The sequence below is a fragment of the Trichosurus vulpecula genome, chromosome 7 (genome assembly GCF_011100635.1).
Source record: "Trichosurus vulpecula isolate mTriVul1 chromosome 7, mTriVul1.pri, whole genome shotgun sequence".
Lineage (NCBI taxonomy): Eukaryota > Metazoa > Chordata > Mammalia > Diprotodontia > Phalangeridae > Trichosurus > Trichosurus vulpecula.
Window position 1 is genome coordinate 78,456,263 of NC_050579.1, and position 23,589 is coordinate 78,479,851.

The window sequence follows — 23,589 nt, forward strand, 5'->3', positions numbered from 1 at the left end:
AGGGCCTCCTGGGACTTGAGGTCACTTCCACACCTTTACAAAGACTTGTGGAGGAATTCACAATTACCACTAATAAAACTTATAAATAACTTCAGAATTTCTAATTCTGTTCTAGAAATACACGTGCATACTCATACAAAGAAAATCATTGGCACAAGCCATTGGAAAATTATGGTAATTATTGTATATTCATTTTAAATCATCATAGGAATTCTTTTTTTCCTTCCTTCTTTTCTTCCTTCTTTCCTCTCCTTTCTTTTTTTCTCCTTCCTTCCTTCCTCTTGACAGGCTTCCAACATCTTGACAGGGATTTTGCAATTTGGGAGCTTCTTTTCTAAATTGAGTTGCCACACCTGGTTCCACTACTTCTTCTGGCCAAATAAGAATGTTCACCTGATTTGACTTCTGCAGAAGAAAACTCAATTATCAGTTCTGATCTTGAAATTTCACCTCTCTATTCTGGATATATGAGTCATAAGGTTTTTTTCTGGAGGTTAAAAGGAAAGAAATAAGGGAAACCCTCTGCCGAAGTAATCATAACACAGAGCAACTATTATGTAGCATAAGTATTTTTATCCCAGGGGACATGAACAGCAAGAGATCTTCCGACCTCACTACACCAGAAGACCCCAGGCCTGGTCTGTCTCTAAGACCGTTTTGCAGGGTTGAAAAAGCCAGTGTCTCTCCACCTGCTGTCAGGAGTTGATAGAACAACTACTGCCTTTGCCTTTGGTAGCATCTCAAGTTTGGGCAGAGACTTCCTAGAACTTATTCACTTCTCTGACACTTATGACTTATGTGACTTTGGGTAAGTCTCTTCACATCTCACTGCATTTTCCTCATCAAAAAAAATTAGAAGATTGGACTAGACAACCTCTAAGGTCCCTTCGCTCTAAATCTATGGTCATATATGCCCCCTTATGTTTAAACCTCTCAGAGCTGAGCCATCAGTAAATATTTCTTGGGCAAATTCTATAGCTAGAGACAAAATGGGTCTAGAATTGAATGGGAGGGAGAGATTAGTCTGGCTTGCATTACTATTTCCAATGATCCCAAACTTCTCCTTGAAACAAAGTCTCATCTTCTTAACATCAATATACTTTGGGTAATGTTATACAGCTGTAAATCATAGAATACCACAATCTCTAAGCCTCACACAGAGAACAACAGAGAGATATATGGTGGGTACAAATGGACTGTCGCATATTATCAAGGACAAATTGTGAGCACAAAACAGCATAAAATATATCATCAGAGATTTACGATTGGAAAAGGAAATGGGCAGGTGATGCATCAGGGGAAAGCCTGAGTGCTACATTGATACCCACCTAGTGCTAATCAATCCATCAATCAATACGCACTTAGAAGGTACGTTTCATGCCTGATGCTGTGCTAGGGACTGAGGATAGAAAGATGAAAAACAAGTAGTCTTATTTCTCAAGGACCTTATATTCTATCAGGAGAAGCTGTGTGTGTGTGTGTGTGTGTGTGTGTGTGTGTGTGTGTGTGTGTGTGTGTAGTGGGACTGACCAACAAGCCCAGTCCTTATGAGCATAAACAACATACTCTGCTAATGCAACCCCCACATGAACCTCAGAGCATGTGCAGGTGTTGTTTCTGGTTTCCTTATCCTGTGAAAATGTAGAACCTTTCAAATGGCTGCTGAGCCAGAACTAAGAATGATTAAAAAAGGCATTAACTGGACAATTTGGCCCCTTTTTCTTGCCTGGCTGGTTTGAATGAAGCCATAATATCCCTGCCTGGTCACGAATACGACAAGTCTGCTGCTCTTATGTGAAGGAATATTAGGTTAGGCTAAGACCTTGTGAGCTTTGAAAAGTTGCGAAAGGAAGCTACCAGAGGTTGGGGTGGGGGTGGGGGTGGGGGTGGAGTACATGTCAGATTTTGTGGACTGATGAGCCTGATAAAGAACAAAGTCCCAAGTTATCTGCTAGAAGTCGGTCAACAGGCTGTGCCACATTTGGGAGTGAATTTGCAGTTTGAATGCTTTATAGAAACTAAGTTTAAACTCATTCTCTCCAGTTACAGGGTACTACCTTTCTGAGTGTGTCCCCTCACTTAAGGCAGAACTGCTCTGGGTGGTCAGCCTTACTTAAATCCAATTCCAACAGTCAAGACATCACCCTCTCGATGTGACCGGTCCTCTTTGAGAATGACGAATGAACAACAAAAGATTTACTTAGCCACAGCAGAAGAAGGATATTCAAGGACAGGTAGTGGGGACACCTCTGAGTATTCAGCTGAAGGTAACTCCTTTGCCTGAGTTGCCCATTAAGATCCATCAGCCAAGCTTCAGAGAGGGCACCTGGATCTCCTTAAGGCTGTTTTGTACTCAGGTCACCTGGAAGTGATGTCAGCAGATTGAACCTTTAGTCCCCGGAGCCCACCTAGTATTGAGGATGGCCCTATACCTTTTAAAGAAAAACTAGCCTAATTTGCATGACGGCAGAGGGTAGGATATTGCTCCTACCATAGACCCCATAATACTTTGTTATGTATGTTTTATTTTATATATATATATATATATATATATATATATATATATATATATACTTTGTATGTATTTGTATATTTATATAAATAACATACAATAATGTTTCTGTATAATATAAAATATTATGTATACATTTGACTTTTGTATAAATCATTTGATTGGGAAATTGTAGTTCTTTTATCGACCCTCAAGCTTCTCCATGAAACAAGGACTCATCTTTTTAACACTAATGTTCTTCTGGTATTACTGTATGGCTGTTAGTTGAGACATATACTCTGAAGTCTCTGAAGAATTGGGAGTTGAGGACAAAGGGCAATGGAGAGGAATATAGTGGGAGTGTAGAAGGAATGCAAATCTGAGAAATGTCTGACCCCTAACAAGATAGGTGGGTTACCTAGAAAAAAGGATAATTTATGGACAACCTATTTGTTTCATTGGCTTCCACTCAACTTAGACCTTGAAGCGGATTCCCAGCACAAATGACTTAGAAATCCACAATTAAAGAAGTAAAGGGAGAGACCACTAACAAAAACTAACATTTAATAGTCAAGCACTTTGATTCAAGTTACAGCAGATGGAGGAGTCAGAGTCCAGGGGGAGTAGTTAATGGTAATTTTGGTGTTATGAGTGTATTTTAGCTCAAAGGTAGCTAAATCTCAGGATGAAGAAAATTCAGGAGGTGATCTTTTGGTGCAAATAGGAAGCCCATTGGATGGAGGCAGGGGCCTAAGGTCAGGAAGACTCATCTTCCTGAGTTCAAATCTGGCCTAAGATACTTACTGGCTGTGTGACACTGAGCAAGTCACTTAGTCCTGTTTGCCTCAATTTTGTCATCTGTAAAATGAGCTGGAGAAGAAAATGGCAGAAACTATACAGTATCTCTGCCAAGAAAACACCAAATGGACTAATGAAGAGTCTGACACAACTGATACAAAAATCATGGAAGCATGTATTACGGGATGGGGGTTTCTTCTTGGCATCTATATCCTTTTTAAAAATTTCTTCACGTTTTTGGGACAAGTTCAGAATGTCATAGTTCTGAGCCAGATACCCATTTCCTAGTATAGATTCAAGCAAAAAGTGGATGGATCCACAGTAAATAGGCTGCAATTTGTATGAAAAGGGAATACTTGGATCTTTGAGATCGCAGACCCATTAGGGTATTTATTCCCTGTTCCCCTATACTTATCTCACGTTCCCCCATCCATACCCACCATCAGCTCCTTGAGGGCAGGGTCTGTCATTAAAAACAAACAAACAACCGTATCTCTAAAAAATATCTGAGTTCTAATTCTGCCTCGAGGCTTATTAGCCTGCATGTGTTGACCCGGGCAAGGGTATTTAGCCTGTCAGCCTCAGTTTCCTCATTTGTAAAGTGGGAATAATAGAATCAAAAGTTACAATAAACGATAGCACTTTGCAAACTTTACAACGCAATATAAAGTGCTCGTAATTCGTAATATCGCTATCCGCAGGGCTTAGCATAGAGAGTAGGTGAAGGATACATGTGCGTGTCCTTCTGAATGTCTTTCTCTGGTTAGTTCTCATTTGCCTTTTTCTCACTACATTCGCACGTCTGGATCTCAAGGGAGGCACAAATCTTGCCCCAAGAGATCAAGGTGAGCCCAGGTGACCCCTGGGGCGGCCTAGAAGGGGCAGGGGTCCACAGGACCCCGGGCCTCCTCTTCTGCGCAGGGCACTGGCGGGTCGTCGGCGGGGCGGGCCGACGGGAGCCCCGGGCCGGGGCGGATGCCGAGTAGCTGACGTTACCTCCAGGCTTCGGCTGGGGGGCGCCCCCAGCTCCCAGAGCAGCCCCGCCCCAGGCCCCCACTCTCCCTCTTTCTCCCGGGCCCCGCCCGGCCCAGCTCGGGGGCACGAGGTGGCCCGATAGTCTCCGGGCTGGGGGTGGGGGGGCAGGGGAGGGGGAAGGGCTCTAACTTCCCTCTCGGCTTTTCAATTGGCCAGGCTCGCCCCCCTCGGAAAGAGAGGGCGGGGAGGAGGAGCTTTCCCATTGGTCGGCCTCCTTCGCCAATCCCTAAAGGCTTCGGGAAGAGGGGCGGGGGGCAGTTTGCGGGGAGCCGCGGCGCGGGTGGTGCAAGGGAATCTGCTCCCGTACTAGAACGTTCCGCGGGCCGCTGTCTAGCCCAGCCCAGTCCCAGGGCCAGACCCGGAGCCTCGCCTCGTTCCTTGAGCGTCACTTTTCTAGCGCTGTCTCCCGGGACGCCTCGCGGAGCATCCACAGCAGCTGCCGCCGCCGTCGGGGGCCCAGCGAAGGAAGCAGGATCCACTGCTGTGGACGCTGACACGCCGGACCGGACTCTAGCCACCAACGCCATGACCCACTTCAACAAGGGCCCTTCGTACGGGCTCTCAGCCGAGGTCAAGAACAAGGTAAATGCGGTCGGCCGGCCAGGGATAGGTCGAAGCAGGCAGCGTTCGTCCTCGCCTGGGGCTGGGTGGGGTGGGGTGGTCCCGGGACTGGGGAAGGAGACCGATGGACGGGCAGGGTCCTGTGTGACCCCCTGTTGGTCTCCTCCTCATTCGGCTTTGTTCCCTGTGCTGCGAAGCCTCCACCGGGACTCGAGGCTGCTGAGCTTGCCTCCCGGGTCTGGACGCATTCCGTGTCCCCTCCCCGTCCCTCCCCCCCGTCCATTCACTTTAGCTTTGTTTTTGCAGGATGGGGCGGGGGCGTCGAGAGCTCGCCGAGCTGGGGAGGACGCCCCTGCCTCCCTCCCGCGGCCGTCTCCTGGATCGGCTGGCTGCTGGCCGACCGACCGCTTCTTCCCTCCCTCTTTTTTCCCTCCTTCCTTCCTTCCTCCCTCCCACCTACCTCCTCATCCCCTCGGCCCACGGCCGTGGTGAATCTGGGCGGCTACGTGGCCAGATCCCAGGTCCCTTATTGTTCCCTCCCAGACCGAGGGAGGGAGGAGGGTGGGATGCTGTGCGCTTGGCTCGCTAGGCTCAGTTTGTTCCAGCTCCCGCGCGGCTCCCCTTTTCTCCGGGCGCAGGGGCCGCGGAGGTGGCGCTGCGGGGCCTCTCGGCGGTACAATGGCCGAGGTGGCGGGTCACGGCCGCTGTCTCCGCCGGAGGAGCAGAGCGCCCGGCTGGGAGGTGCATTTGGCCACGGACTCGGCAACTTTTGCAGCGCGCTGCCAAGTTTGCGGGCGCTTGTACTTTACTCGCCCGGCCAGCTTTTGTGTCTTTTCTTTAAGTGCCCAGTAATAATGGGCTTGGGTGTGGGTGTGAGCGTTTGGGCTTTATAGATAGCGCTTTTATCTTTCATCTTGGGCTGCGCCCGTTGGCGCGTTTTGCCTGGTACTGGGTATGGGGGTATTTGCCTTCTTTGAGTTCTTTTGGTTCGGAGGAAAAGATGAGAGGAGTTTCCTCCCCCCTTCCCTAAATCCCCTTCTTCCTTCCTCCCTCCCTACATTCCAAGCACATTACATCAGGAGCTTCTGGGGGGGAAGAAACCGACCAATCGGAGCGGATCCGTGCACAGAATGCTCATTGTCTCTCCTTTTTGCTGTTGCAGCCAAAAGAGCCACAAAGCTGGGCTGCTCTCCTTCAATTTCCATTAACCTCCTGGGAGCCGAAGCATTTCAGGATTGCCTCTGAATTCACCTGACTGCCTGGTGTTTTAAGGATAGCCTGTTACATATTGCTAATGTCAAGCCTGTACAGCTAGCACTGGGGCGTACTATTGAACCGGTGCTAATTACAGGGAGATATTACAGTCTCCCGAGGGACACTCTTGTCTGCTTGCTTTCCCTCCCCTCATTCCCCAAGGGGCATAATAAGAAAATGCTTATCCCGGCCTAGTTTTTATTTGCTTTAATTTTTACTTATCTACAGTTAAACTAAGCGATATATGTATATGCATGCGCACATTATATACATATTAGGTATATGCAATATATTACGATTGGTTGTATATACGTAATTTAACTTCAGGGACTGTAACATACATGTTAAAAAGGCTTTCAATATATTTAAAATATTTTCGTTGAAATAGGGCAAAGGTGATGAGTGGTTTGGGTATAGAAGATTGTTAAGAAACTAAATTGTAGGGTTTTAAATTTTGTGACTGTTAACCCTTGTGGGGGGCTAGAGAAGGCTACTGAAGAATCATTAGGTATTTTGGAATGCCGTTTGATATTGCAGGAAAAGCAACAATAAATGTACATATTAAAGGCTTTGTTACCTTAGCTTATACCTTATGCCTTAGGTAGTAATTCTGTGATCTCATTGAGGTGGAACTTTTCCCTCTTGCTGATCTCACCTCGTATTTATCTTCTCTTCCTATTCAGTTTTTGTCCATTTTCTCCCATAAGCCCTCCAGAGGATCCACCCTTGCTGGAGGCATTCCTATGTCGCCTAAGTACCGGTGCTGCACTCTGTGGCTATTTGTTATCTTCCCTTCCCTTTCTCACCTTACCAGCCTGCTTTCTTTTACCATCTCTTTTTTTTAGTTTGGGGAGATTCATCTCAGAATAGGTTGAAGTGTGCTTGTCTTCAACTGCCCTTTGGGTTACTCACAACGTGGTTTTCCAAAGATGGTGGTGTTCTAAGGGTCACAGCCATGGGACATTGCTGGAAGAATGTTTGTGTATAAAAAGAATTTTTTTTTTTAAATTATTGTACTGGGGAGTAGGTTGGGATTATCTAAAGCTCTTCACAATCTCAAAAGTAGTATGTCAAACCCATGGACCTCAGTACTAAGTGCAGCTCCAGCCTGATTAAAATGTAATTGGGAAATATTTAACGAAATCAATAAAAATAGAATGGAACATAGATAAGTTAATATGTGATTTTCTAACTCAACTTGGAGGCCTCAAGGTCCTCCTTTTTCTTTTTTTTTTTTCTTTAGTTTGTTTTGAGTTTGACACCATTGACAATGGTCTAGATCATCTATTGAGTTTTTTCTAAATGGATTGTAAATTGAGTATTCTTGGTTGACTTTGAGGAGGTCCTGTGATTACTTGATGACTGTCACCACAGTATCATCCACCAGTAGCAACTTGCTTTTCAGAAAAAAACATTTAACACTCTTTGGAAACAAGGATCAGCTGATCTTTGTTGGTGTTTTAGCCTAATGAATTTGACAAGTAACCTTTCCCTCTGTGTAATATATATAGAGATATATAATCTGTGAAATGTAGATGTAATTGACTTCTCCAAGCTTCTATACCTTTATTTGATAATGTGCATCATTTATTTTTAGGAAATAATCCCAACAAACTACTTTGGCATTTAAAAAAAAATCAGTGCTTACCCTTTCTGTAGACTTGCTTTTGAAATGAGAACCCCTCCTCCCCTCCCTCTGTTCCTAGCCCCATTGTGTAGGTGTTAGATTTTGGAAAGTCACTTCAAATGTCTGTTTGCTTGGGGGGAAGGGGAGCTATAACATTTTTAAACATGCTTTGATACTTTTATGTCTTGACTCATGAATATGCCTGGCATGTTTATATAAATTAATAGCTTTAGTTTCATGAATCTGGGGGTGATGACTACTCTTGGCAGGCAGCAATAATATCTCCTAGCCTTTTGTATAGTTTTCTACATATATGAGGTACAAATAATTTTGGCAGTCCTTCAAATAGCTTATTTTTCTTGGCAGTGAATGACTGCTATATTTTGCAGAATAATGGAGAAGTTCCTGCCCTTTCCTAATTGGTCATTGAGTACATAAAAGTCACCATTTAAAAAAGCTTTAAATACCAAGTGGTATGTATAGCTTAATAATAGCTAAAATTAATGTAGGTACTATGTAAAGGTAAATAACATAGAAAGTGCTATTATCTCCTTTGACCCTGCCTTGTGAAGTATGTTGTTATTATATCGATTTTACAGATGAGGAAAATGAGAAAGTTTAAAATAACTTCCTGAGGGTCACAAAACTAATTGGTGTCTAAAGCAGGACTTGAACTCAGATCTTCCTAACTTGGTCTAATACTCTACCTGCTATGCCAAGTGCTGCTTCTTAATAAATTACATAAAATAGGATTATAGAAAGTGAACATTGGAAGGATCCTCTAGTCCAGTCAGTACCTAGATAGGAATTCTTTTTGTAGCATGTCTAACAAATAGTCATCCACCTCCTACTTGTTGGATTGCTTTACTTGTTAAGAAATTTTCTTTGAAGCCTGAAGTTTGGCAACTTTCACTCAATGCTCCTAATAATGGGGCCAAGCAGGAAAAAAAAAATCTTATCCCTGTTCTGTGTGGTAGGAGTCACAGATGTACGGATTTCCATTGTTAGGTCTTAGTGAAGCTCCTCTGTGGCAGCCATTGCTAGAGGTCATCAAGGGAAGGCAAACTTACAGCTTTGCAAAGCAGCTCCTTCCACTCTGGGATAGCTCTGCAGTAGTTATGAAGCTTAAGTTTGTCTGTTCACAACCTCTACCCATTGTTTCTATTTCTCTAGATACCAAGGATTCTCATAGCTATCGTGTCTACCCAAGACTTCTCCAGGTTAAAACATCCTCAGTTTTTTCAGCTCACACATGGCACGATCCTTCCACTTTCTAGTAGTCTCTCTGTGCAGTGGCTTCTGCATCTTTAGCCTCCTGGTGAGGAGCTCTAGTGGCTTCTACCAGGCTGGAAAGGCTTTGGGTATGAGCCTGAACTCCAGATCTGAGGGCTAGTCTGTCTAGCCAATTTGGGGCAGCTCATTGATGAAATCTTTTGTACTCAGAAATGAATGAAGAGGATCTTTTAAATTGTAGAGGAACTGTGATCATTATGTGGGGTGGTGTAGTAGGAGGTTAACCTACACTAATGAAATTACGTATTGATATTATTACTTTTTGGTCAAAAAGTCTGAAATTTGAGGGAGTGTACTTTGAGAAGAGAACATTGTTATATCTGAGAGTTGAGTAATGTTCTCTTCTGAGGCAACTAAGATGAACAGAGGAGGGGGGAGATGTCTAAGGACAGAGTAAAAACAATTATGAATTTTCAGCCTATAACAAGCCTGAATTCAGTAATTGAATTAAATAAACATTTATTAATCACACGCTACAGGCAAGGCTCTGTACTAGTTGCTGGGAGTATAAAGATGCAAGCAAAACCCTCAAGGAACTGTATGGGGTATGAATCAAATTTCTAAAATGCTAATGGGTGTAGAGAGTAGGGTCATGGATTTGCTTATCAAACCCCTATGTACTAGAACAGAACTCTTCAGAGGAACAGTGGAGACAAATAGGACATTTCACATTCACTACTTTAAGGATAAAGAGAAAAAACAGGAATTACCTCAAAATGTTTGGGCAATTCCACATTGGATTCATCATGTCCACATTTTGAAAAGAAATATGTGCAATTTGGCAATACATCTCTTAATATTTGAGAGAAGGCTAGGTTATTCATGACAATGCATTTCCCGTGGTGCCACTGTAGAGAAAGCATGCTAACCCAACGAAACAATTTTTATGTTTTCCAGAAATTCACATAGTTTGTTTACAACTTTGACTAGGTAAGATTTCAGTCATCTTGAAGACCGAACCCGTCGTGTTAAGCACAAGTACCAGGTTCTGTGCTAAGTACCTGGGGTACAAAGAAAGGTAAAAGACAAGCCCTGCCCTCAAGGAGCTCAATGTCTCTGTAGGGAGACAACATGCAAATGACTATATGAAAAGATAGACTGATGTTTTTAAATAAATGGGATTCTTAAACTTTTGTGTCATGAATGCCTATGGCAGTCAGGTGAAGCCTCTGGGCCTCTTTGAGGACCACATTTTTTAATAATAAATTTTTTTTAATGAGGAAGGAAATGCTAAATTTCAATTGGTTGTTAAGGAAAATAAAGGTGCATTTTTAAAAATCCAATTTCATAGACCTCCTGAAATCTAGCCATGAACCTCTTGGATCACAGACCCCAAGTTAAGAACTTTACAGTTCTTTAAGGCCTTTTTCAGGCTCAGTTAATATGTAAAATTCTGGGCCATGTCAGTAACTTTGGGTAATAAAGTCTACTGTGAACCCTTCCATACAGTTTGGTTTGGTAGTCTTGTCTTTACTCCCCAACCGTACTTACACAGAGTAGTGATATAATTCAAGAAGATATGGTAAGAGGATCATAATGAATGAATGAATGATAAAGCATTTATTAAGAGCTCACTGTGTGCCAGGCACTGTGTCAAGTGCTAGAGATACAGATGCCAGCAACAAAGATGGATCTTGCTCTCTAGGAGCTTACAGTACATTAAATAGAAGCAAGCATGAGGAGACAGAGTTAGAGATGTGAAACCTTGGTTCTGGGCAATATGAAGCCTCCTATCAGAGCCCAGGATCCTAAGAGGAGAGTCTAGATTCGGAGACAAAATGAGGATGAAGGTGAAGCCTGAGTACTGGCAGTTTGAATAGGAAATGTCAGGGAAAACTGACCCGGATCCCCAAGTTTAAACATCTGTGAGGGAGCTAGGTGACTATTGTGGGTTGGACCTCCAGAATAAGGAAGAATAGAGTTCATTTCCAATTTCTGACTTTTATGAGCAGTGTGACCTTAGGCCAGTCACTTAACCTTTTTTTTTTTTTAGCCTCAGTTTTCTCATCTGTAAAATGGGGATAATAATAGCATGTACACCACAGTAAGTTCTGAGAATAAAATAATGTACGTAAAGCATTGTGCAACTTTGAAGTTTGCATCTAAGTTCCAGCTGTTAAATGAAAGGGATTTTATCACATACATAGCTGCCTGTATTCTTCAAGATGTCCAAGTGGTATTTCACTTGTTCTCTCTTCTTTTACCCCTCCCCCTAGCATTTCAGTCAAGTTGCTACTTATTAATCTTTTTTGGGGGAGGAAGGATGGTTCTTTAAAATTAATAATTACCTTTGGAGTTTTTTGCATTTTTTAAAATTACTACTTCAGAATGGGAAAAAGTCTCATAAAAGAATAGAAAAAAAAATCTCAAATCAAAATAACCAATGCGTAGAATTGGATCTTTGGTTTTGTTTTGTGACTGTTCAATGTAGTGACTGTTATTTTCTTGATATATTGTGGGATCTTTAATAATTGTTGAAGATGTAGAACAACTACATCGGTCAGTCAAACAAGAAAGACAGCATTTATGCATCCGTCATTTTCCCAGTTGTTGGTAGCCTGTGCATATTTTCCCCAGATGACTTTGCCTGGTGTAACAAGACCCAGTTCACTCACATTCATTTCAACGACAGTCCCTTTGGTAATAACACCCAAAGATGTATATAGTGGGGAGGAAGGATTCTTCACACCAAGTATGGGCAGGCAAAAAATGACTTTAAGTTCAGGATGAGGTATGTGAGCTTTCTTAAAACGCAAACCCGTTGGCCTAATATTTCAAAGGTTTCCTAGTAAGGCCATCCCCAACAGAGCCGACTTTAGTAACCATTCCCTGCTTTCCTTTAAAGCTTCTGTTTCTCCCTGGCTACAAATTTTGGCAAGGAGACTTCCCATTTACCAGGTTTCTCTTTTCTGTTTTAATGTTGGAAAGGACTTTGGCTCCTGATTGCTCCTCTCTGTCCGGCAGATACGCAGGCACTGCTCCTTAGGGAGTTTTTTCATCATTCTCTTGCTTGGGATTTCTCTTTTTGTGCATCTTGATAGTTCTTTTCGTCTGAATCTCCTCAGCGTGATGCTGTTTGCCAGTTTGGCCGTTAGACCAGTCGTTTTCTTTAAGCCTCTCAGCTTTCCTTCTTTCTCTTTTTCTCATGGTAATCCAAGCAGTAGCCATACCGTTTTAGGTGTAACTAGCTTTGACATGTTTGATCTGTATCATGTTGACAGCTGGGGGCTCCTTGAGGAGTTGCCAAAAATGCTTCCAAACTTCAGACCCTTTGCCCAGTAGAATTAATTTAACCATTATGTTCCTCTTATTGTGCCTTAGTTGAGGATTGTTTCTACAAAAGGATTAAGATCTTTAAAATGTGATTAATAATTTTCTTTTTTACAAAAAAAAAATTCAGTTGAAAACTTGTTTTCTTTTTCCCATCTTCCCTTTATTGGAGAGGGGGATGGAGAGAAAATTGAGAAAAATGAGAACCTTATAACATACACATAGTAAAACAAAACATTTCCCACATTGATCATGTCCAAAAAAAAAAATACATGTTTCATTCTGCACCAAGACCATTACCGTTACCTCTCAGGTCTGTGGAATTGTGGTTGTTCAGTGTGTCGGTCAGGGTTGTTACAACTTTCAAAGTTGTTGTCTTTATAGGATGATTGTCATTGTATTTATTGTTTTCTTGGTTTTGCTTGGTTCGCTTTGCATCGGTTCATAGAAATCTCCTCAGGTTTCTCTGAAACTGTCTCTTTCATCATTTCTTTTTTTTTTTAAATGAATAATTTTTATTATTTTTGAAATAAATTTATATTTTTGAACATTTTTTTAATTTTGAGTTTCCAATTCTCTCCCTCCCTACATTATCATTCCTATTCCACCCATCTTTCATCATTTCTTAAAGCACAATTATATTCTACATTTCATATGCCATAGTTTTTCCAGCCGTTCTCCTGTTGATGGGCACCTCCTTAGTTTCTTTCGATTTGTCGCCACAAAAATAATTCTATAACTATTTGTACTCGTGGAACCTTTTTCTCTTTGTTTTTGGGGTATGGGCACAGTGGTAATTTCTGGGTGAAGGAGTATGTGCGTGGCTAAGTCACCTATGGGCACAGTTTCAGATTACTTTCCAGAATGTCTGGACCAATTCACATTTACCCCAACGTGGCCTTCAGGTTTTCCTGCAGCCTCACTAACATTGATTGGTTTCCCTTTTTGTCAGTCTTGTGGATGTGAAGTAGAACTATAGGTTTCTTTAATTCGCATTTCTCTAGTAGTGATTTGGAACTTTTTTTGATAGATTAGATTTATTTTTTTGAAAAATGTCTTGTTAATCTCCTGATAGTCACTGACCAGCTGCCAAAGTGATGTGCAGAACTGATCATATTAATCCCCTGCTCAGTACCACCTTCAGTGGTTCACTATTGATACTTGGATGAAGTCAAGTCAGGAAGCATTTATTAGGCATCTGCTATGTGCCAGGGACTGTGCTGAGTGCTGGGGACACAAAGAAAGATTAGAGAAGGTCATCCCTGATCTTATGCAAACAACTGTTGGTCAATGGTTAAGGCTTTAGGTCCTCATTCCCCTTCACTTAAAACCTCAGAGCTCTGCCTCTCTGCATTTTTTTTTTTAATGATAAAGGGAAAGGTATACAATGGTTAATTTTTTTAAGTATTAAGGGGAAATTTTGTCAGCATTTTCTGGCCCTTTTTATGTAGGGTTAAAAAATGTTTTAGTTCCTACTCTGCCCCATGTATAAGGGAATAAATAACAAATAAGACACAGGCCTTTCCCTTAAGGAGCTCCTAAAAAAGATAATCCCTTCCCTAATCTTTCCCCTTCCTCCCTTCATGGTAGTGGATAGAACTGCCCTTGAATCCAGGACGATTTGGGTTCAAGTTTTGACTGACACCTACTGGCTGTGTGTCCTTGGCAAATCACCTCTCCGTGTTCTAGCTAGGCCTTTCTCTAAGACTAGCTGTGGAGAAGGAACAGGCCCCCATTGGTAGGAGTTTCCTAATCCTGGAGTTTGCTACACCAATTCAATCAGGGATAATCCCTAACTTGTCTAGAGAAAGGAAACTTATTTTTCTTTTCAGAGGTAGAACTTGGATCCATATCTTCTGACTCCGAATTCCATACCACATTGTCCTTTGAACCTGTAACCTTTTGAATTGTTTAAAAGCCACTGGGTGTGTGTGGAGGGGCAGAGGATCCCATTTTTTTATGTGAGATTAGGGTTTGGGTCATTTGGATCTTTTCTTCCTCACCTTATTGGCATGAAGAAATGAGTCCAAACTACATTGACCAATTGAAATTACATATAATGGGGTACATTTAATATATTTGTCTTATTGGTGTTATGTCTTGGTGAGGTCATTTAGATCCAATTCCTAACAAGCTTGCTTTGTATGGATAGTTCTGAAAATGTTTTATCATTTTGCACTTTGGTCCATTCTCCCTATGCCTAGAGGAGTGAAGCATGCTTCATCAGTCTGTTGGAGTTTGGTAATTGCATTGAAAATTGATTGAAATCCAGCCTTCCCTAGGGGGAAACAAATTTTTGTTTCCAGCTCTGCTATAACAATAAAAATTGCTGTAAATATTTTTTGTATTTACTGGTCCTTTGGTCTTGCATTTACTCTCTGTCTTTGATCTTTTGGGGGTATATGTCTCATAATATTAGTGAGTCAGAGGAAGTAGTCATAGCCTAATGCTTGCTGCTGTTCAGTAGTGTCCAGCTCTTCATGACGCCGTTTGGTGTTTTCTTGGAGCGGTTTGCCATTTCCTTCTCTAGGAGTTCATTTTACAGATGAGGAACCGAGGCAAACAGGGTTAAATGATTTGTCCAGGGTCACACAGTAAAGTGGCTGAAGCCAGATTTGAACTGGGTAGGGATGAGTCTTCCTGACTCCAGTCCTGGCACTCTTATTTGCTGCGCCGCCTAACTGCCTGTAACCTAGTGCAGGGATCACCACATTATGGCTCTAGGGCCAAGTGGCTGCTGTTTGCTTTTGTAAGGGCCAGCTAGAGAAGTAAGGATGGCTTTTACACTTTAAAAAAATTAGCACTTTATTTTTAACATGTAAAAATCACCCTTCACTCAGGAGGTGTGCAAAACCAGCCTGCCAGCCTGCGGGCCCTAGTTTGCTGACCCCTGGCTTTAGTGGCTTTTTGGCCAGAGCTCCAAATTCTTCCAGAGTGGTGGGACCATTCACAAGTCACAGTTCAGCTGGTAGAGCTTCGTGTCCTCCCTATTCCCTTCCAGGGATTGTTACCTCCCTTTTTTTGGTCTTTGCCAATCTAATGGGTGTAAGGTGGAACATCAGTTGTTTGAATTCCTTTTCTTAGTGATTGAAGGCTCTTTTCATGTGGTTGTTAATAACTTATATTTCTTTTAGGAATCATCTGTTCATAGTTTTCTGGTGCCTGCTATCCATCCTTCAGGTCTTGATCTTTACTCTAGGCATCAGTAAGAAATGAGAATTCTCACTGCCAGTCATTCAAAACAAGTGAATATGGTTTTTATCAATTGAAACAAAAAAGATGAGTTACTCTGTGCTTGGCTCCTTTAGGATGGCAGGGCCTTTGCGGCCAGCTTGCAGCTGAGACGTCTCTCCCTTGTCTCTTCCTATTAGAAAATGAGCTCTTGGAGAGGCTGGGGGCTGCCTTGCTGCTCTTTGTATCCCCCGACACAGCGCTTCACACTCTGTGAGTAGGCAGGAAAGGCTTTTTCTCATTCAACCTTTTGTTCCCTCTGCTGTCTCCCTCATTCAGACCTTCCTCTCCACCCTCTCTGCTCTATTAAACAACCTCCTGATTGTTCCTGCCTGCTTCAGGCCGCTAGTCTTTCTGAGCCATTCTTTATACACAGCTGACAAAAGAATCTTTCTAAGGTACAGGTTTTTTGCTATATTAACAGACCTGCATTGGCTCCTAAGGAGCCTTCCGGAGAATTTGAAGTGCCTCTCCCTGGCATTTGAATCCCTCTGTAACCAGGCACCATCTTAGCTTTCTTTCCAGTCTTGTTTGACATAACTCCCTCCCTTTCACCCAGGCTGGACTATGACTTGTTCCGTGTGTTTGGATTGAGATTCCTTCTCTTGTATCCTCTGGGCATTTGTACAGGCTCTCAAAGACCTGGAATTCAACCTCTCCTTTCAGCCTTTCCTAAACAAGAAAAGAGTACTGGGAGCTAGGTGGGACCAAGGTAGGCAACAGCATATCATCAGTTATCATTTGTGAATGAATTAATGGGAAAAGCTTTTGTCGATCACTTACTATGTGCCAGGTACTGTGCTGAGTATTTAAAAAAGAAAACTCCTCCGACCTCAAGGATTTCGTGTGCCTGAATTGAGGGAAAAGATACCCAAAAAGTAGGTGGTCATGTGGCAGAAGTAAGGGCTAACAGGAACCTTTCCATCCATTCTGCTGCTCCACTGCAGCTGAAACCCCACATCTGTTGTCTCTCCCCCAGTTAGAATGAAATGCTTGAAGCCATGCCAGAGCTTAGTGTAGTGCTTGGCACATACATAGTATGTGCACTTAAATAAATGTTTCTTCATTCATTTATGGTCAGCTCTGAGTGCCCTTCACTTAGAAGAGTTGCTAGTCTAACCCATAACTGAATAAGAATCCTATTTGAAACATCCTTAACAAATAGTTATGCTTTAAAAAAAAAAAAGTTCAACTTACTGTCTTGTTGCCTGCACTGATTTTTCTATTGAGAATGTGATTGGCATGTTGGGGAATCTACACCTTACTAGGAACAAATGAGGTGGCTTGACTTGTAAAATTAGGCCCTTTCCATGGCTAAATTCTATGGTGCTGTGTCTCACCAGTAATATATTTTATCTTTCTATGTAAAATGAAAAGTCTATCTATATCTCCTACTACTTCTATTTCTTTTTTTTAAATTTGGGATAAAAAAATCTATTTGTCATAAATTCTTACTGACCTCTTTCCTAATTTCCAGTAATGAGGAAGTTTGCTGCTTTATGAGGCAACCCCTGGACGTAGTGAAGAATGAGATGTCTGGCTTGATGAGACTTTGAGGCTCATGTTCAGTGCATGCGCCTTCTTACAGTAGAGGGTCTGCTTGATGCACTAGTGCTATTCCTAATCTAACTTCCCCTTCCACGCATGCAGAGGAATGCTCCTTTTGGCAGTGGCAACTGCTGAAGGGTTCTAGATGGAGAAGATGCTGAAACTAGACCCTTGTACCATGGCACCTAGGGCCACCACCAGCATCTCAATAAGAACAGCTGTCTCCATGACCATGTGGGGCAGCCAGAAATCTAGGCGCCCTTCATCAGATTGGAGTTCCAAGTACATGCCTCAGGCATCTTATTTTCCACTATGTTCAGGGGCCAGACTGGCATCAGTGATTTTGTAGGACAGTTTGTCAGATCTGCTGGGGCTTCCTCTGCCCTGATCAAACAGCCCAGCAATGACCACTGGGCAGGGATGTTGGGGATGAGGGAGATAAGGCAGGAGGAAGGCCAAGGCAGATCTTAGATGGCACTGGTAAAACAATTCACTCCCTTTCACAGTAGTTAACTATTGAACTAAAAGTCTTCATGAGTTGAAGATAGCTAATGTTTGTTCACACTCCTGCAGTCTTTTTTCTTAATAAGCATGCATAGTTTCTTAAACTGTTATTTATGAAATACAGTTCTGGACCTCTTTCCAACTTAATCCATTCCTCTGACCATTCCCTCATTTGCCAGTTTCCTTCTTTTAGGTTGTGTCCTTCCGTTATTGGCTATTTTCCATTTACAAATGCAGACTGATAATACATTAACGATTTGAAACCACCACACCACACCATTGGCTCCTGTTGCGTTTGCAGTTAACTAAAATGGCCACTTTCTCATGGGAGCTACTGATATCGAAAGTTTCCTCCCATCATTTACATAGAGATCTTTGCATTTCTCTCAGATTTTGTGTTTAAACCAATTTTTAACTTGTCCAGAGGCCCTGGCATACTGCTCATGCCCTCCCTTTAGGCTGAAATGGACTTACTAATTGATATTCTTTGGCAGCATGAGCATTCACAGAGCTCTAGCTATATGTATTACAATCCAGCTTATGTTACTGTAACATGAAGTTGCTTTGATATGACTTATTCTTAGTGAATCTGTGATTGTTTCTCAAATTTAATGCTTCCCTTTTTAATTACTCAGAAACAACCATCTTTTTACTCCAGATTTATTTCCAGATTTTTATCAGTAATTGGTGTTAAGGTGAGTATGGTGTCCAGAATCCATATTTTAATTGAGTCCTTCTGGCATCTTTCTGTGATTCCTGGAAAATTATAGTGGTGATATTTATTTTTTAAATAATATTTTATTTTTCCTCAGTTAAATATAAAGACAATTTTTAACATTCTTTTTTTTTTTTTTAAGAATTTTGAGTTCCAAATTTTCTCCCTTCCTTACCTCCCCCTTTCCTGGGACAGTAAGCAATTGATAGGGATTATACATGTTCAATAATGCAAAACATAAGTGGTGCTATTTAATAGCTATGTACAAGTTATATGTTTAACGAAGGCATTTGTCACTGTGATGGAGAGAATGCAGCAGAGTCCCTGTTGAAGAGATGCCGCCTGTAGATGCTGAGATTATACAGATGTTCCTATTTATAGATGATATTGTGCTGATTTGATCAAGCCCCAGAACACTATAGTCTTCTGAAAGAGATCCATAATCACTCAAAGGAGTCTGACTTGTCCATCTACACAGGAAAGACCAAGTGGATGAAGGATGTCTATTTCTCAGCTTTCACCATGCATTTGCATAGACATCTTACGCAATTTATCTAACAGTATTTATATATGGACTAGAGAGAGATGATGACTTGTGCATGAATTGGATTTAAGTGAGGGTCCAGTGGCAAGACAAAAGTCAGAACAGATTGGCCTCTTTAATGTCTAACTAGTCTCTAAGTGCTTTACAGCTCTTGCTTCTGCCTTCCTGGCCATTGGAACGAATTGCTCTCATTTGCCCACCTCCCCTAGGGGAAGTCTTCACATGCTTGGGGTAGACATCCCCCTAACTCACCAACAGGTTTGAGGCCTGTGATTACCCTCAAACTGATTTTAGCCTGTCTCCGAGGTAACTCTCACCTGTGGCACCAAGGAGCTGTAGCATGTGCAGTGGCCACACCTTGATTTAAAAAAAAAAAATGGACCAGAGAATACAGAAGGCCTGGTAACTAACTCTTTTATGTGTGTTGTCTCCCCCAATTAGTGTAGCTCCTTCTGTTTGTATCCACAGTGCAGAGCACATGGTAAGCACTTATTAAGAGCTTTTTTTGTTTTTTAAGGACAAATTAGGACCAAAGTTTTAACAGGAAGAGGAGAGCTGGAGGAGTGAGGGGTTTTGATCGTAATTGGTTTCCTTCTATTTTGGCTGATAGTTTTCTGTCTTCTGTAGCTCTGCTCCCTCAGTGTCCCCTGAGGTTCAAGCTTCATTCAGCCCCTGCCTTCTTTCTCCCATATTGCCTTTAAATCTACTCTTAGGGCCTTGAATATCACCTCTGTGATTCCTGTAGGGCACCCCACTGCCCCACCCGTTTCAGAGAGAAAGCATGTCAGAGTAGAAAGAGAACTTGGCACAAAATTACGCAGCTTTCTGGTCAAAGCCATAACACCCCAGAGCATCTCCTTTATAGTATAGTCAACAACAAGAAGCCATCTACATCTGTCCTTTGCTTAAAGACTGTGTAAGAGAAACCTACTTATGGAAGACCCATCCGTGACGCTTGATTTGGAAAAGGTAAAACGATTGTAGTCGAGAGGGAATTGAAAACTCTAGAGGTGTGTGTGTGGGGGGGGGGGGGTGTGACAGAGAGAGAGAGAGATGCACCAGCTGCTTTAAATAAACCCAGGTCTCTAAGACCAGAACGATTATATGGTGTGAAGTGAAGAAACTAGAACATAAGATTAGAGGTAGCTTTGCAGTGTGTCTGGAAGACGTGAATTAGCACCCTGCTTCAGACAATTGCTAGCTGTGTGGCCAAGTCACTTAACCTATGTTTTCTCTCCATAAAATGGAGACGATAGTACTTAACTTGCTAGGATCGAGCCAGTTAACACCTAACCGTAGATAGGTGGTGCAGTGAATAGAGCGCTGGACCTGGAATCAAAATATCCTGAGCTCAAATGCAGCCTGAGACACTTGGTAGCTGTGACCCCGGGGTAAGTCACTGAGCCTCTGCCCCAGTTCCCTCATCCTGTAAAATAAGGAGAATAAAATCACCTGCCTTCCTGGGTTGTTTTGAGGATCAAATGAGAGAACAGTGTAAAGTGCTGTTATAAACGCTAGCTGTTGTTAGGTATTTCTTCGCCTGATGCTTAGCACCCGAGGGTCCCTGGTCAGTTATTTCTGTTGCTGTTTCTTCCAAGGAATCTTGAATGAATTTGGCGTGTAGAGATTCTTAGCCTCTCCTGAATCAAAGGCTCTTTCTTAATTGACAAAACAACAAACAGTCGGATTGAGATTTAATTGTGAAATAGTATGTGGACCATTGAATATATTGCAGAAAGAAAATCTGCGTGTTCCTAGCAATACTTTCATCAAAGATGCCCTCTGCTTGTAGATGATTGCCATTTTATGTAGATGAGAGAGTGGGCACATGGATTGGGGCTTTTGCCTCACGGTCGCCTCTGTCAGGATCAGTGTGCCAATGTTTAAAAATGATAATAGCTGACATTCTAACATTCATGTAGTGCTTCCTGTATCGTACTGTGCTGATTATTTACGGTTGTTACCTCCTTTGATCCTTACAACAACTGTGTCAGGCCAGAGCCGTTATCATCCTTACTTTACCATTGAGGAAACTGAGGCAAAGTGAAGCTCAGCAGCTTTCCTAGGCTCACATGGCTGGGGTCCGGGTGAGATCTGAACTCTGGTCTTGTTGAGACCAGGCCCAGCATTCTCTGTGCTGTGCCACCTAGCGGCATATTCCATTTTGGTGTCTTGTAAAGTATAACTAGGAATGTTTTAGGGAATGAGATCTTTGTCTTTGATGTAAAATGTACACGCGTGTGTACACACATCACATCACTTTGAGGTTTGTGAAGCATTGTACATATGCTCTAATTTGATTTCACTAATATAAAGGATGGGGTTGACTGGACCTATGATTTCATTGATAGACCTCCCAGGTAAGGCAGTGAGTTGCTAGGTGTCACACAGTCAGCATGTGTCAGAGGTGCGACCTGAGCCCAGGTGTTTCTTCAAGAAAGTATAGGATTAGGAAATCATCTACGTTATGGATTTTAGAGTTCTGGAGCTAGGTGAAAATAATAAAGGATTCAGCCTTCCTAGTGGTCCATGAGCTTTTGAATATTCCCCTATCCTTGAGTCTAAATGGAAAAAAAAAAAAAGATTGTACTGAAAGAATGGATCCCTTATGGTACTGAGTGTTTATATCCATTCAAAGAAAAATCTGTGGATTCCCATCCTCAATTTAACAATACACAAAATGTTTCCAGTAAATCAGGCTTAAGTCCAGGAGGCGTAAGGCAGTGTGAAACAGATTGTTTCCCCCATGCAATCATGTGAAAAGCTTATGTATGTTTTTCTTTCTATTTTTAAATGAAAGGTTCCTCTTAAACACTAAATATTACTCTTTTTTTGGCTCTATTTTTTACATTTAGGTTGCTAGATAAAAGGGCGAGTGCTTGAATTTAAGATAAAGTATCAAAGTATTTATACTTTAAATTTATATTTATATAAATTTTAAATATAAGAACAGTCATACTAATGCAATACATGCCAAAATAAACATGGATTCTAGAAATATTTTTATTAGGAAATTAAGGTATGTCGTGTGACATGAGTGACAGTACATATTTAGTACAACACAAAATCATCTCTCATTTTTATATACTGTAAACCAAGAAGGCAAAAAAAAAATACATTACAAATTAAATAGTATTGATTTCAAAATATTGGAAGAAATCAGAAAATAGGATTCAGGACATTCTTCCTATATCAGTTCTGTCCCTTTTTTCTGTCAAAGAGGCATTTTTATTATAAAAGTGGTAAATTTACAATTGTGTTTACATTGTTGGTATGTTAGGTATAATATATGTCTCCCAATAAGGGAACTTTGATGGAAGTAGCATTTAATTTTGAAAGTATCAGCTTTGGTTGTTTTGAATTTTCCTGTGATTAGTTGAAATACTGACCCTAAGCAGCCTGTACTTCCTGTACTTGGGTTCACAAAATCAACTATATTTGGAGGAAGTGTCGATAGGCAGTAATTTATGTGGAAAAAGCTTTGAGGCCATGTGATAATAGCCCCCAAAGAGGCTGCTGCAGTGATCTCAATATAATGTCCATTCTGTCCTGCCCTGGTCACTCCAATATTTGGAGGATTGATATCTAAGAGTGTGGAAACAGTGTCCTACACAGACTGGCTGATTGAAAGAGGAGGGAATTGTTAAAGAAGTGGGGGGTGGCTAGGGGGAGTAGGGTTTGGGGAGGCAGGAATATTATTTTGGCTTAAATATTTGGAGGGTTGTTGGGTTTTGTTCAGTTTTAGTAGGGTGGGCACCTTGCTCATCCTTCTGTCCTCCCACCCTTTACAGGCTTTTGGAAGGGAGATAAAGAGGAAAACCCACAGTGGGCTGCCCTGATTGGTCTTTTGCACTCCCCAGGGCTTCATGGTCCTGCTCTTTCTCCATTGCCTCTACCTCTCACAGCTGATGCCCAGTTGTACCAGGCAGCAGGTGCAGCCTCTGCTAAAAACTGGTTATGGTGGGGTGGGGCCAGCAGGCCCCAGGCATTTTAAAATTTCTTTTTGCATGTCCACCAGTTGTCTTACTTGGGTATGTGCCCCCACTTTGGAGAGCTAGTGACCTTAAATAATGTCTAGCCCAAATGCCTCATTTGTACAGTTGAGGCAGTACTGGTCCATAGAGGGCAGTGATTTAACCAACCTCTCCCAGATGGTTTATGGCAGACTACAATCCCTTACTCATGCAGCTGCACAGGGTTTCTACCTATTTCTTTTACAAAAATGAACGCTGCTTGTCAGAATAGAGCGGCACCAGGGTCGTAGGATTTTCAAGTGCACTTACTTCCTCTCCTCGAATTGCGCCCTTTAAAAGAAGCATTACATGTGGTCAGTAAATTAACTTCAAGACAGTCTTGAAAATTTCCCCCTTCAGAGCAGGAGGTAGCCTACATACAGAACATGTTCTGTGATTCTAACAGGTTCCATTTTTAGTTGAAATCTAGGTAAAGTAATCTACACAGTATAATCACAGAACCATAATCTTTCTAATAATAATTAATGAGAAACTGCCACTCAGATTAACTGTCTTTTCTTTTGGTGATGCTGATGTTTAGTGGAAAGCTTTTGCATTGTAGGTTAAACAGGCAGACTTAACAGTTTCCTCAGTTTTTGAAAGGTTTCCTGAAATCTGCCAACTCTGTAGTAGCAGTTTGAGATGCCCTTTGGGGTTTATAGCATAAACTATGTTAAATAAGATCAAAAGTATAAACATTTAAGA

The 23,589-nt window shown here is 41.9% G+C and overlaps 1 protein-coding gene across 1 annotated transcript in view; it reads left to right on the plus strand.

Annotated features, from left to right (window-relative positions):
• Positions 1-4,558: 4,558 nt before the first annotated feature.
• CNN3 (calponin 3) overlaps positions 4,559-23,589 on the plus strand; it is a 35,199-nt gene continuing 16,168 nt past the window's right edge. The window contains exon 1 of the mRNA XM_036767577.1: positions 4,559-4,906. Coding sequence (XP_036623472.1) covers positions 4,850-4,906 — 57 coding nt within the window. The 5' untranslated portion in view covers positions 4,559-4,849. The remainder of the gene's footprint in view (positions 4,907-23,589) is intronic.